The 14889-nt window shown below is 33.6% G+C and overlaps 1 protein-coding gene across 1 annotated transcript in view; it reads right to left on the bottom strand.

Annotated features, from left to right (window-relative positions):
* Positions 1–2408: 2408 nt before the first annotated feature.
* The window catches only part of LOC137630083 (myb/SANT-like DNA-binding domain-containing protein 3), a 24200-nt gene continuing 11719 nt past the window's right edge, over positions 2409–14889 (bottom strand). Inside the window, exons 2-6 of the mRNA XM_068361565.1 lie at positions 11556–11631; positions 11118–11171; positions 7791–8136; positions 6525–6756; positions 2409–4129 (exon numbers count right to left, since the gene is read on the bottom strand). Coding sequence (XP_068217666.1) covers positions 3955–4129; positions 6525–6756; positions 7791–8136; positions 11118–11171; positions 11556–11631 — 883 coding nt within the window. The 3' untranslated portion in view covers positions 2409–3954. The remainder of the gene's footprint in view (positions 4130–6524; positions 6757–7790; positions 8137–11117; positions 11172–11555; positions 11632–14889) is intronic.

The raw sequence follows: 14889 nt of genomic DNA, 5'->3' as shown, positions 1-14889 counted from the left end.
TAACTGGCACCTTACATTCTCAGTCAATGGTATCCATTTACTATAGGTACCCAAGAAGGAAAGTGATTAGACTGACTTCCATACCATTGAAACGTACATGTTACTAAAACAAATCCACTTATTATGGACTAGGTGTATATTACAGGAGGTTTAATAAAGGATATGCCTGTGATATTAGAAAAAACTATGATAGAAAAAGGAATGATCTAAAGTATGGACAGAAGATTATGCACCTAGTAATATAATATATTCTGATAAAACTTTTGTTCTAGAAGTAAATTCATGGCAGTTTCTGATGATGGAAGGCAAACTCGAGGTTTCAAAGTTTCCAAGCTGACAAAGTTTTGGTACTTTTGGGAACGTATATTAAACAACATGCTTTAGTGACCAACCATTGTAAATTAGACCAATAATCATTGGGATACTAAAGAACTGATAACCTAAAGGTTGATAAAAAAAGAAAAGAAAAAAAAGTGGGATGTTTACCATAATCTTACAGGGTGATAACTGCCATACACATAAGAAAGACAGGACTTTTTTTCTGTTCTTGTTAATTCACTTGTTATCTGGTAATGACAGTAATACGGTCAGAAAAGGTAAATAACCAAAGATTAAACAAAGATGCCATAGATAACACGTAGACTTCAGTGGAATTAGTAAGATTACTTTCACAGATAAATATTGATAGAAATATTGCTTTAATGTACTATGAGGTATGTGCGTGTAATGTGGTCTTGGAGGACTAATCAAATACTGAGGCATTCAGTGAAGAACGTTTTTATGAAGCATACTGTGAACAAACTGAAAATGGCAGTGATTACTTTGGAACATTAAATCAAAGATAACCCTAGATTACCTGCATTTAACAATCATAGATCTTACAAATAAAAAATGCAATTCCACTATATGGTGACCCAAATATCATGAGAGGGTAATGAAAAGTTAAGGTGCTGTTTAATTTGAAGAAAATTTTCACGAGAAAAAGTCTTCCTATATTCTTCATATCATTCCATTACCTTTCGTAATTTAAGGTCCATTTCAGCTACCTTTAGCTTTGTTTCATCACAATCACTTGACAATGTCAAATAAATATCTATCTAGGAAAAATAACTTTTCTATCATTTGATATTATAGTATTAGAATGTACTGAAAGAGGGCACCAGAAACTGGCTGAATATTACAGAAATGTAAAATATTTTATTTTAAGTATTAAGTCTTCATATCCATATTCATATAAAAGATGAATTTGTACCTTATATAGCTGCCAACTATTTTTTAATCGACTAGTTAGTAAGACCTAGAACCTATATTTTCTGTTACACTCCTCAGCTCATGATTATGAATAACAGTATCTTTGATAATTTACAAAAATGAACCAATTAAATAGCTTTTACATACAGTAAAAGTTGTATTAGAAATACAAAATATAAAGCTTTTCTGATGATAAATTCTATTATTATACATATAATAAACAATTGGAAAATCTTTGATTTTTTCAAGGAATTGAGACATTAAAGATCCTTACTTTTATTACGACAATTTCTCGCCTTGAGCTTATTAAAAATTCTTCCAAGGTCTTGAAAGCATTAATGAAATTATATTCCATATATTTACAAGCATATAGTGAAAATAGCGTCATGCAGCAATTCTTATATACAGTAACTTCAACCAATCTTCAGCCTTTGATGTCTTCGGGTAAATAAGCACTTGGTACGGTACTCAAAAGCCAGAGTCCCAAATGTATGTTATATCAAGAGACAGTCTTTGATAGTGGTCGGGCTTGAATATAAATTGAAAAATTTTCAATGCTGAATGTAAATTGAAACATTTTCAATGCTGAATGTAAATTGAAACATTTTCAATGCTGAATGTAAATTGAAAAATTTTCAATGCTGAATGTAAATTGAAAAATTTTCAATGCTGAATGTAAATTGAACAATTTTCAATGCTGGACTCCTTAATACATTTAGTTTCATTATACCTTGACACACATCAATATCAACCATAAAATTTAGTCACATTGATCATTTCATTCAATATATGGAAGAATAACAGTTACCTCCAGATACATCAAAGGATAACACCAAGTAGTTATGGCACTCTTATACAACCATTTCATAGTTAAATACATTGAAAGGTAACATGGCAGTGATACACGCACTCCTATTTTGCAGGATAAATTACAGTCAGGGTTTTTTTTCATTTAATCCAACGGAATCATTATCATTTTGCAATTTTGTAAAATTAGGCCTTCTGGGTATTAATATTAAATTCATAATTTAAAATGAGTACTGACTTTGGTTACAACCAAGGTCTATATATGTACAGTTGGTTTCAAAAATTCTCGGACACAATATCACAGACTACATATGATGATGTGTACCGGAATTCATGGAGGCAACTGTACATATATAGACCTTGGTTACAACCATAATTTTCAAAAGGCAAACCTTCGTGGTCATATCAAAACTTTAGCCTTAATTAATTTTTACTCTAGATTATTACATTGTATAATGAGAGTGCATTCGAGGTAGTGCTTCAGCACCTGTAGCTAATTGTTGAAAAACATTTGTAAAGATGAGTAGATTTTATGTCGGCTGCAATTACGATGTCAAAATTAACAAACATTTTCGTTCATTTTAGAGCAAAATTATAAGAAAATAGAGTAGATTATTATTATGATCCACTGATTAGTTTTACATTCTTCCAATCAACTGTAATCAGGATACTTCAGCCAACATAAATTTTAATGTAAAAAAAATTGAAAGCTTAATTTTACATTGCCTCTTTTATTTCTTTGTCATCACAATAGCATTTGGTAAAGCACATAGAACACATATAAAGTAACTTTGATATAGTTGCACATAGTAAGTTTGAAATGGCTGCACAAAATATAATGGTTTGTCGCAATACTTATTAAAGGTCTTGGCACAATCACATGTTAATCAATACTATAGCGTACACAAAAAGAGATCAGGTGACAGTAGTCACAAAATTACATTGATAAAACTCAGGTCATAGAGAACTAGATAATTATCCATCCTAAGCTCATAAGTCTATGACTATGTAACCGAATAGGAACTGTAGATTTCTATGTTACAGGAATATAATATACCATATCTAGAAAATAGGTCAATATCACCCACAACTGACGTAGCTGCAAAATATTTCCAGCAGATATAAATTTGTCTGGCAGTCATCTATCTGGAAATAATATGCGTCTGTGCCAAGCTTAAGGAGAAGTTTTAGATTTCTATTAAAACCTACGTAAAAACATATGACCGCAATAGAACATAGATGGCGCTGCATGCGTGGTGTGACACCTTGTCATAATGTAGTGACGCATCTATGGCTCCCTTAATCTATGGTAAAAACCAGTGATCAGGTTTTTCAAGAAATTACCAAAATGGCAGTTAAACTGTCAGAGTATATTAGGCATCTTTGGTAGCTCGAGATATGGCCTATTTTGAGTTACATAAATTTCTCTTTTATTACAATATTCATTTGGTTATTACTGTCTACATATAAAATTATATACTGTAATTGATTCATGGAATGCATCGTTTTGATTGTCTTGGTATAAAATTCTGCAGAAAAATCCATTGTAAACTTTTACAAAATATATATAATTTTTAATTTCTATTGAAGTTTATTAAAAAAGATGAAGCAAATTTTTTGACCTGCTGTTATTTACAGTCTTGCTATTTACTAAAAAAAATTTAGCAAATTAGAAATCTGGCAGAACACCTACATCTGCCAACATTTCTGTAGCACTAGATCTTAAATGAAATTAATAATCCTTTGTAAGAAAATGAGGCATAAGAGCCATAATCGTTTAAAAGAAGCAAGGAATACCAACCACATCTGATGATGGCCAACCGAGATAACCAGTTTGAATTTGAACACACCCAATAAATTTAAAAAAAGGGACGAAAACTATGAAACTTATATTGATTAATCAACTACTGGTTTCCCTTCTCTCATCCTCCTGAGTTTTTCCCTGAGTATTTCCATCTTGAGGTTGTGCTCTTGTTGCTCCATGTGTTGCTGCTGTTGTCGCAGAGACAACTCTGCCTCCAGGACACGCATCCTCATAGCACCTTCCTGGCGTAGCTGCTGTAGTCTATGCCTGGTGATGGAAGAAATTAATTAAGCTAAAGTAATTATGTAGGTTAGATTAGGTTACTTTGCTTGGAATTAGAAATAAAATTTGCTTAGAATTAGAAATAAATTGACTAGCAAATAAATAAATCTATATATATATATATATATATATATATATATATATATATATATATATATATATATATATATATAATATATATATATATATCTATATTTATATTTATATATATAATGTCGGTCAGAGAAATTCTTTATTCATATTTATCCCTTTAACAGGTCAGTTGATAAAGAACAATTTATATTATAGATAAACAGAAGTTTCTACATAACCGCAATGAACAAAGATATATCTATTGGTATAAATATCTAATATTATTATCCCTTTGATCTGTCATTAATATTGAATGTATTTCAATTGATATGAATGCTGATAATAAGAATAACAGTAATAATTTTTTTTCAATAATCTTTTACTCGAGACTTAAGTTTGGCTTTGCATTGTCCATATATTATCATTGTTATCATTATTACCGACCCCAATATTATATCAATCACCTAGTTACTTTTAACGGCATATTCATGAATGCTATGATTATTCTATACCCAAAAGGAGAATATACGGATATAACATTTAGGCAGGACATTATTTCTTAGCGTGCATTAAGAGAATGACATTGCAAAATACAATCTCCCCCTCTATTTGGCTTAAGTGAGGGTGCGGAACGCCCCTAGGATCTGGTTGCTTGAAAGGGGGGAGGAGAGGACCACATGAGATAGGAGAGGGTGGGGAGGGGAAGTAGTGGCACCAAAATCAGGGAGGCGAAAGACAACCCCTACCCTCATCCCTTCCACTAGAAACCCCTTGGGGACAAAAGGGGACTTCGATATACACGCTCACGAAAGGGAGGTGTTCTGTCAAACCACCCTCCCCCCGAGCATTTCCCCTTCCCCCTCCTCCCCTTCCCCTCACTTCCATCATGCTCAAATGGTGGGGAATTTTGGAGGGGATAAGCCACTGCCGTAATCCCCCCACGTCAAATGACTTCCATAAACAAGTCTTGTGAGGGATACTTGGTAATGAGAACACCGAAATTACATTCATAAACAATTCAGGTTTTGCAGAAATGCACGAAGAGGAAGAGAGAGATGCACGCGCATGCGCTTACGCACACACAAACGGGATGGGGGTCAGAGTAATAATAATAACAATGGTAGTAAGGTAGCAGTAGTATTAGTAGTGGTGCATTAGGTTTTAATGGCAGTATTGGACATCCGTCATCAAGAATTCAATAGTAATACAAATTTCCATGAATTATTTAATATTATTGCCATTATATTTGCCGCTATTTTTTTATATTTTTATCTATAAACATCGCAAATCATGAAATCTTTAAGAGAAATATTAAGATCAAATGATTAAATAGAAATTACTCTTGTCTTTCACAATCTCGGCTTTAAGTAGCTTTGAACAACCATTATTAGTATAATATCCGTCACATTAAAAATAAATTAATTGCCTCTTTTTCCAGTAACATACCACTTTAAAGATACAGGTGTTCTCAGTATATGCATTATATTATGTAAATGTATAATAAAGATTATCATTGGATTTATCTTAGTTTTTTTTTTTTTTTTGGGGGGGGGGGGGTAGGGGTCATTGTTATGCGGTTACTGATGCCGGTAAATGCACCAAGTGAATAACCGCTATAATTTTGACATTATTTTTCCGTACTTATATACCTATCAGCTAATGCCATTGTTCATCAAATATGTCCTCTAAACACACAAAAATTTGTTTGGGTATAATCTTTAAATGCTGTTATCTTATATTACCCAACGAGTTCAAGTTATTTAATAAATGCATTTGGTACCACAATTTCATTAGTTATCCGGGGTTACATAACCGTCCATCATCCAAATATAATTTGCTATCTTCCGTGATATTTCATAACCATAGCTTTCATTGCAAAAGACATGTTTTATTACCACCGTACTTTAATAATCATATTAACAAACACTGGGTCTTAAAGTAAAAATGAATTCTGATGCTGTGGGTACCGTCTCCTATACAAACGAATTAATCTTTATGAGGTAAAGGTCGTATAATATAAGTAAATTGCCTACATTAAGATTTTTACTTCAACTACTGCAACAACTACTACTATTGTGTATTTCACCTACAAAGATCGAATAATTACTACGACTACTATTGTGTATTTCAAATACAAAGATACAACTACTACTATTATTGTGTATTCCGCCTATAAAGATAAAATTAGTTGCATGATAAAATAATAACGTGTAGTTTACTATTCAAACCACATGTACATTAAGAGTAAATTGCACACATGCGCACAGAATTTTACCAATCCATATCACCTATTTGTTGTCTAACTTACTGGTGGATTTCTCGTTCTCTCTTATTCTGAATCGCATGTCTATCTGTCGGAGAACCAATTTCGATCTTATTCCCGTTTTTCCTGGCTTTTCTCCGGTGGTGGTTCGGTGACCAGTAAGAGTCGTCCTCGTCCGAAGAGACGTTGTCGTATTTATGCTTGACGCCTGGAGAGCTGCTACCCGAGTGTAGTTGCGCTTCTACCGGTAGGGGCAGACCCCGATCCAACGCTGATCCTAAAAGAGTGAAAAATAACTAACATGTCTATCTAAAATTGTATACACAATGTATATTATTATTATTATTATTAGCTAAGCTACAACACTAGTTAGAAAAGCAGGATGCTATAACCCCAAGGCCTCCAACAGGGAAAAATAGCCCAGTGCGGGAGGGAAACGAGAATATATGTTAACCACAAGAGAATTAATGAATTCATTAAATAAAATATTTTAAGAACATTAATAACATTAAAAGACATCTTTCATATATAAACTATAAAAACTTGAAAAAAAAAAAAAAAAAACAGGAAGAGTAATAAGATCGAATAGTGTGCCCGAGTATACCCTCAAGCAAGAGAACTTTATTCCAACACGGTGAAAGGCCTTAGTCTAAAGATGTAATTAGATATATGTCATATAGATATTTCTAACATATGGTATAAAAACGAGGATAAATTTCAATTTAAATTCTCAATTATTTAGTACATGCAAGGTGTGTATACTCTGGCACTAATAGCAAAAGGGATTATATGCTGACCTCAGGACTTTTATGGTGGTCAACTACTCTTACACTATGTCTTGAAACTCCTCTGATTGAATGATAAAATTATACTTTAGGTATAATCAAATGGAGAAGAATAGAAATGACCATGGTACAGCTCTGCAAATTACTGTGATTATGCCTTGATGAATACACATATAAGTCCAAAGTCTCTGATAGAAGTGTTGCCATTCGGTAAGGTTGAAATATACATTCCCCCAAAAATATCAGAAAAAAATATGGAAGTCAGTAGTTTGATTTAAAGGGGAAATGCTAATTTACCTTTTTTTTTTGTGAAAAACAAAATAAGGAATGAATGAGTGAAATGGGACAACCGAAATTAAATCTTATACAGAATTCTGGATGCTCTACCCAGACTACCAAAGGGCAGTGAATGTCCTTTCTGGTCGCAGTGCCGGGTGTTATGGCCCTAATTTTATGATACAGATTTTCAAGACACTCAAAGAAAAACTGTTCCTTTAACAAGGTTACAAACAACAACAATAATTACCATATCGTTCAGGCGAAGGAGACCTGCTGTAGGACTCCTCTTGCTTGATCACTTTTCCATGAACCTTCTTTTGTCTTGTCCTTAACCTCAAGGCTGAAGAAGGTCCTGTATCCTGCGTAGGCGGGGGAGGATAGGGCTCGAGGGGCAAAACAGGAGTGATTTCTCCGGCGCTGTACGCTTCGTGTTCCCGTTTAATAACGGTCAAGAGTGGCGTCAGAAGGCTGCTGGGATGTCTCTCTCCTTCAGGGGCGATTGGTTTAGGGGGTGACATTACAGTCTCACATGTCGAAGTGGAAGATTCACCCTCGCAGTCTACCCCTCCGGTCATTTTCGAGGGAGAGCGATCCTGGTTTGATATAGAATAACAAGTAGTGAGAAAAAAACACTTCAAGAATGATTGAAACCACGCAAATTTATTGAGTTTGAGAGTACAGATATGAGAATGCTGAGATGGATTATGGGAATATCACTGCTTGAAAGGTTGGAAAATTATGAAATAAGAAGAATGGCAGGTATAGTAAAGATTGCAGAGATGATAAGTGTCACGAATGAGATGGTGTGGGCATGTGTTTAGAATGGATGGTGGGGAGGGAGTAAGGAGGACATGGGAGGAACATGTTAGCCTAACACTGTTAGGGGGAGTAGATCAAGAGGGAGGCAGAGAATTAGACGACGAGATAAGGTGAAGAATGATATGTAGAGAGAAGAGGTTTGGTGGAAGAGGATGCCTTTCATAGAAGGCATTGGAGAAGGCGCATCCGGCAACCGACCCCTTAATGCAGGGAAGAAGATAACTTTATTGAGCGATTAACTAGATTATATTAAGAAGTGCAAACACGACCAATGTAAACTCATGTGATTATTATTCACATCGCTACCTACAAGAAGTTTCCAACTCCTAATAGTCAGATACTATAGCTTTGTGATTTGTTCTCTCCTTTTTATCACTAGTTTTTATGCGAGTATTCCATCTATACGAGATATATTCTACTGCATGCGCATCCCTACGTAATCTCTAACCAGTTTCAAAGTTAGCGAAAATCTGGCAAAAACTGAACGATCGTAATGCTTGATTCAGTCAACTTCATTGCATTCAGTTCATTAGTTGCATATATGTTAGGAATGCAGTTTGTGACAACGTGGCACATATATGAGCATAGTAGTATCCGTCAAATAAAGGGAATTTTTTTTTAATGATATTCAGCTGCTGTATGTCACGGATGATATAACCATACTCTCACAATGCCAAAACACAGGCGCATAATGTGCGTATATGAAAGCATAGCTACGCTATGAAATCATGCACGGCTAAACGGGCATGAACCACTTTTGTCCTTTTCATATTCTGACCCTTCTACTGTTTGTGTAACGCCCGTATATTAGATGTAATAGTCTTTCAGTCCACAAAAAGTACGTTTTCAATCTGTACATGTACACAGCGTGTACATTTAGTTTACAGTACACTCACACTCTCTCTCGCAAAGCATCCTGCTGAATTCCGTCAAATTAAATAAAACCGGAAAATAAACTTTTTTTGTTTTTATAAATGCACAAACTATGAAAACCCAAACTCCCATAAATAAACCCCGAAATTAAAAACTCGGGGAAAAAGCCATTTCCGAAGTGGAGGCTCATAAAGAAGAATTTCAAATTACATTATAATATAAAAAAGCCAACAACATATATTCGAATGCCAGTGATGTTTATTGCGTTGAGTATTGAACAGCATAATGAATGTTGTGCAGTGGTCCTTACTATTGCTCGCTCTCTCTCTCTCTCTCTCTCTCTCTCTCTCTCTCTCTCTCTCTCTCTCTCTCTCTCAGTTCTGTCCGGCAAAGCACCCGAAATGTATTTCAAACCTATAAAGCCATACGTCATATTTAAAGAATCACATTAAAATTTTCACTTTAAGGGGGAAAATGGAGGCTTATGAGATCAAGTGACCAAACCAATCCTGTCAGTTACTATAATGGGAATGGAAACAAGAGACAAAGGACTATAACATCGAGGTTAAGTATCAATAGGATGGCTCGATTGAGTGACTGATTTGCTTTTCCTCTTACCCTTAAGCTTTGGATGCGGTAGAATTTTTTTTTAACTGTTACCATCAAGCTCTGGATATATTTTTAATCTGACCGCCATGGTTTGGATGCATATCCCCCCCCCCCCTTTACCGTTAAACTTTTGATATGTTTAGTTCCCTTTCTGTTAAGCTTCAGATATATGAGTAAGTTTCCCTTCCGTTAAGCTTTAGGTATATGAGTTTGTTCCCTTTCCGTCAAGCTGTGCATACTTTAGCTTAGCTCTCTTCCCATCAAACTTTGGATATATGAGTTTTGTTCCCTTTCTGTTAAGCTTCAGATATATGAGAATTTTCCCTTTCCGTTAAGCTTTAGATATATGAGTTTGTTCCTTTTCCGTCAAGCCATGCATACTTTAGCTTAGCTCTTTCCATCAAGCTTTGGATATATGAGTTTTATTAACTTTCTGTCAAGCCTTGGACATGAGTTTTGTTCCCTTTCTGTCAAGCTTCAGATATATGAGAATGTTCCCTTTCCGTTAAGCTTTAGATATATGAGTTTGTTCCCTTTCCGTCAAGCCATGCATACTTTAGCTTAGCTCTTTTTCCATCAAGCTTTGGATATATGAGTTTTATTAACTTTCTGTCAAGCTTTGGATATATGAGTTTTGTTACCTTTTTGTTAAGCTATGGATATACAAGTTATGTTCTCTTTTCGTCAAGTTGTGGATACTTGAGTTTTGTTCCCTTTCCGTCAAAATTTTTATAAATGAGACCCCTTTCTGTCAAGCTTTGGATATATGAGTGCTGTTTCCTTTCCGTCAAACTTTGGTTATATGCGTTTATTTCTCTGTCCGCCAATCTATAAATAGACATACAATATAAGTTTTGTTCCATTTCCGTCAAGCTTTTGATATATGACTTTTGTTCCCCTTCCGTCGACCTTTAGATACTTAAGTTTAGTTCCCTTTCCTACAATCGTTGTGGATGAAGTTAATTACCGTCATAAACATAAACATTTAAAGATGAAACTGTGGCTATTTTCCAGTTACGATTTATAAAAGATATGATCGCAACCTTATATTATCCAATGTTTATTGAAAAGGGTTTTAAAATATGGAGGACTACAGATATTCGTAGAAAGTATAGTTCATCTCGTTACTCATATTGTATCTAGAACTTGGACTGAGTTATATAAATTTCGTGATATGTGTTCTACCATTAATAAGATGTTTTAAGAGCAGGAGATATGTATTCGATGTTGTATGAATAGAGAGACCGGTAGGCTTAATATTATCAACACTCACCTTAACTTTCTGCCCTTTCTTCTTCGCCCTGAATTTTTCGTCTCTCCACAGAACCTGTTGTTGGGAAAATATACGAAGGTTATAAGTGATGTCTTTACATTAAATTAATTTTCTTAAAGCTGCCCTCATATGTTAAAACATTGTGGGGAATTATACAGATTTTCAATGATGTCTTTACTTGAAATCAATTTTCTCAAAGCTACTCTCATATCTTAAAACATTGTAGGAAACTAATATCAGTGATGTGTTTATATGAAACTAATTTTCTTAAAGCTGCTCTCATATGTTAAAACATTGTGGGGAATTATACAGATTTTCCATGATGTCTTTACTTGAAATCAATTTTCTCAAAGCTACTCTCAAATCTTAAAACATTGTATGAAACTAAGCTCTAAGTTATTGATTATGAATCTTATTATTGTCCATTTAATTTCTCACCTGCAACTGTCGTCTTGTACGTGGATATATATTAGGTTGGACGTTGTATTCTATCACTAATTTATCCCAAGCCTCCCTATGGATGAATGAAAGTTTTATAAGTTGAGTAATAGTTAAGGTAATAGTGACAAAGAGTTACTATTTAACATTTGAAGCAAGTGGCTCGTTAATGTTGTAGTAGCTTGTATAGCTATTAAGCTATCACTAAGAGGAAACATCATTTGGGTGAATTTATGGTAGTAAGGAAAATCTCCAATTAGAAGATAGTGTATTCTTAGTAATTAAATAGTGATAACCTTGAAAAGTGTCATCTAAATAAATCTATAAATCCATAATGAGAGCATCATGAAAATTGAATGAAGAAAAACCATATTATCAAATTAAGTTCAGAAAATTATTGTCTTGAAATTTATATTTCTAGAAGTTAAAGAAACATGATAAAATTATTATTAAATTTGAAAACTATAGCGGACAAGATAGATTAAACTTGTTTAAAGTTTTGTGTTCAGAACTTTCTACACTTCAAATGTTGTAGGTTTGAAAGCTGACTAGTCATAAAGGGCGAGGAAAAGAAAGTCATCCCTGAAAATAATTTTTTTTTCATCAAGTCGCTAGATTTATAGAAAATCATATTTTCACATGAGACCCTTGATATTCCTTTTGTGCAATCCATTTAGTGTTTAATTTGATATACTTATATACTTTTTTGTGATTCATAAAAAAAAATTTTGGAGACACTTAAAGATTGTTTAACTATGAAATGTACTCTTAATTCAAAGATTTATAAAGTAAATTCATACTGAATATCGCACGTGTGAACTTGGCAAACTCCCATGGAATTCTGTTACACAACCATACTTCTTTGAATTGCAAAAAGTAGGTGACATGTTTAAAAAGGTAAAAGTAATATGAATCACATTTTCTGAATTAGAAAGTTATGCTTCATTTTTTTTTTCAATGAAAACGAATGAAAATGTCCTTCCTTTACTTTACCCAGATCTTTAGACAGAAAAAAACTTATGATGGAGCAAAAAAAAAAAAAAAAAAAAAGATAATTATTGAAATCATTTTCATAACGAATATGGTGTCGCAAGAAAAATTGCCGTTTTTATTGTTGCAAAATTCAGCACTTTAAAATCAATGTATTTTATTCTTTATCTGCGTAAGAGTAATTGCCAACGGTATATTAACTCGTTTAGACTTGCCGTTGCCCAGCATAAGAACATTGTAGGGAGAATGGTGTATTGGTCCATTGTGGTGGTACTTGACACCCTTTGGTTTGGAACTTCCCATCTAGAAGGCTTCTTATATGATTTACAATGTTCAAATCAACCACTTACTGCATGTTGGACAGTATTTTCAAATTACTCTTATCCACGAAGTTCGTAACTTCATGGTTTTGCATAGTACAAATATCGGTATATCTCTAACAATGCACAGGTTTAATTATACGTTGTACAAATGCCATTACATCTTTACCAATGTGTATAATTGATTATTATGTATGGTTCATTATTCAGAAGGGATGGTGCAAATACTGCCATTGGGAATCTTGAAATTTACATTTCCTTATGAAGATATACAAGTTGAATAGGTACTTACTGGCCTTCACTTAACTGAGAGGAATTTGGAACCCACTAATCCTTATAAACTATATTCTGAAGAATTGTCACTATGATTGCCGGGTTCAGTGAATTGTTTCCTTCCACTACCAAGCTTTGGCATTTTTCACCTATTTCGTTTTACGTGTCTTATCAACTCATCTTTCGAGAGATGGTTGAAGGGTAGGTGGACTGACATTTCTTCAGAATGAAGATTACTGTAGTTTTTTCTCTATCTTCTCCCTAATTCAGAACTGCATTGGGTGATTAGGTTCCGTTCCTTTCAGAATTTTTATTTAAAAATTGTCGCTTCTTGATTGAAAAGTTTGTGTTAAAAATTAACGTAGCAACGAATGTAGTCCATTGACACCGGAAATAAGTATTTGTTTACGAATTATTTATATTATGAAAAAAGACAAGAAAGAACCGAAAGTTTCATAACTTTTGAATAAATATTGTAAATAATAGAGAATCGCCTCAAATTGATAATTTACGGACCATTAATCTTAAAAAGGTCATTTAACGTAGGGAATCTTGGCTTTAAGCTTAATAAGATTTTTTTTTTTTTCTTGAAATCTCAATGAATTCCGTTTCTTAATCACAGAAAACAAAGATTAGGAGGACTGAAATCATCACAAATTGATAACTATCGGACCTTTGTATCGTAAAAAGGTATAACATAGGGAGTGATGGTTTTAAGCATAAGAGGGCATATTTTTTTAAACTATCAATGAATTCAGTCTCTTAATCACAAAAAAAAAAAAAAAAAAAAAAAGAAAGAAAAAAAAAAAAAAGGACTCGCTTCTGGTTAATTCATAAATGCAAATGAGTTAATGAAGACGATTGTTACTCTCTCGCAGGCTCTAAAAATTTGGAAGAGTTTCCTATTCCACTTTTATTATAAGGACTAGAAGCTATCGCCATACCGAGTTTGGTGACTGTTCTCCACTGCAAACATGTGGAGGGATTTGACCAATTGGTCCTGGTTGCTTTAGATTTCGTTCTTATATATAACAAATCTATATATTCTTTCTCGGAGAAACCCAGCTATTTTTTTCTTCATTTTTTTTATTTAAAGATAATATTATTCAGTGCCAATTCCGACCGCCTTCACACAAGATAAAAAAATGCGAAGACAAGACACCCCACTTAGGCGAGTATAATTCCCCCTAACAAACTAAACAGGTGAAACCTCCATGACACCTTGCGTCTGGAAATAGCGTGTCTTGGAGACATAAAGATAATTAAACTATAAACAGAGGTGGCTAGCACGTCGAGCCAAGTTAAGCGTTAATACGTAGAGATATCAAGCAGTATAAAAAATTATTGTATCGCATTTTGTCAGTGTGAAATATTTTTCAAGTATTTCGTGTGCCTGAAAGAATGCTATAACAGGTGCAATCATAGTTTCTGGATAATTCTATTTTTAGTCATCAGAGGGAAACATTGACATATTGAGGTTATATATATATATATATATATATATATATATATATATATATATATATATATATATATATATATATATATATATATATACACACACTATAGAATCACGAATTATTTCGATTCTCTCTCTGTATATACACACTTTAATATAAAATTTTTTACATACAGAATTGAGAAATACCCAAGTGTAATTCGGACTCGGTTCGAGGATGTGTGTAAAAATGTTGAAGTACGGATCACATTGGTTTAGAGAAAAAACGGTGATACACTGCTCGTGAGTTTTA

This window comes from Palaemon carinicauda, chromosome 38, assembly GCF_036898095.1.
Source record: "Palaemon carinicauda isolate YSFRI2023 chromosome 38, ASM3689809v2, whole genome shotgun sequence".
NCBI lineage: Eukaryota > Metazoa > Arthropoda > Malacostraca > Decapoda > Palaemonidae > Palaemon > Palaemon carinicauda.
The sequence above is the reverse complement of the archived record's forward strand: the minus strand, read 5'-3'. Positions and strand labels throughout refer to the sequence as shown.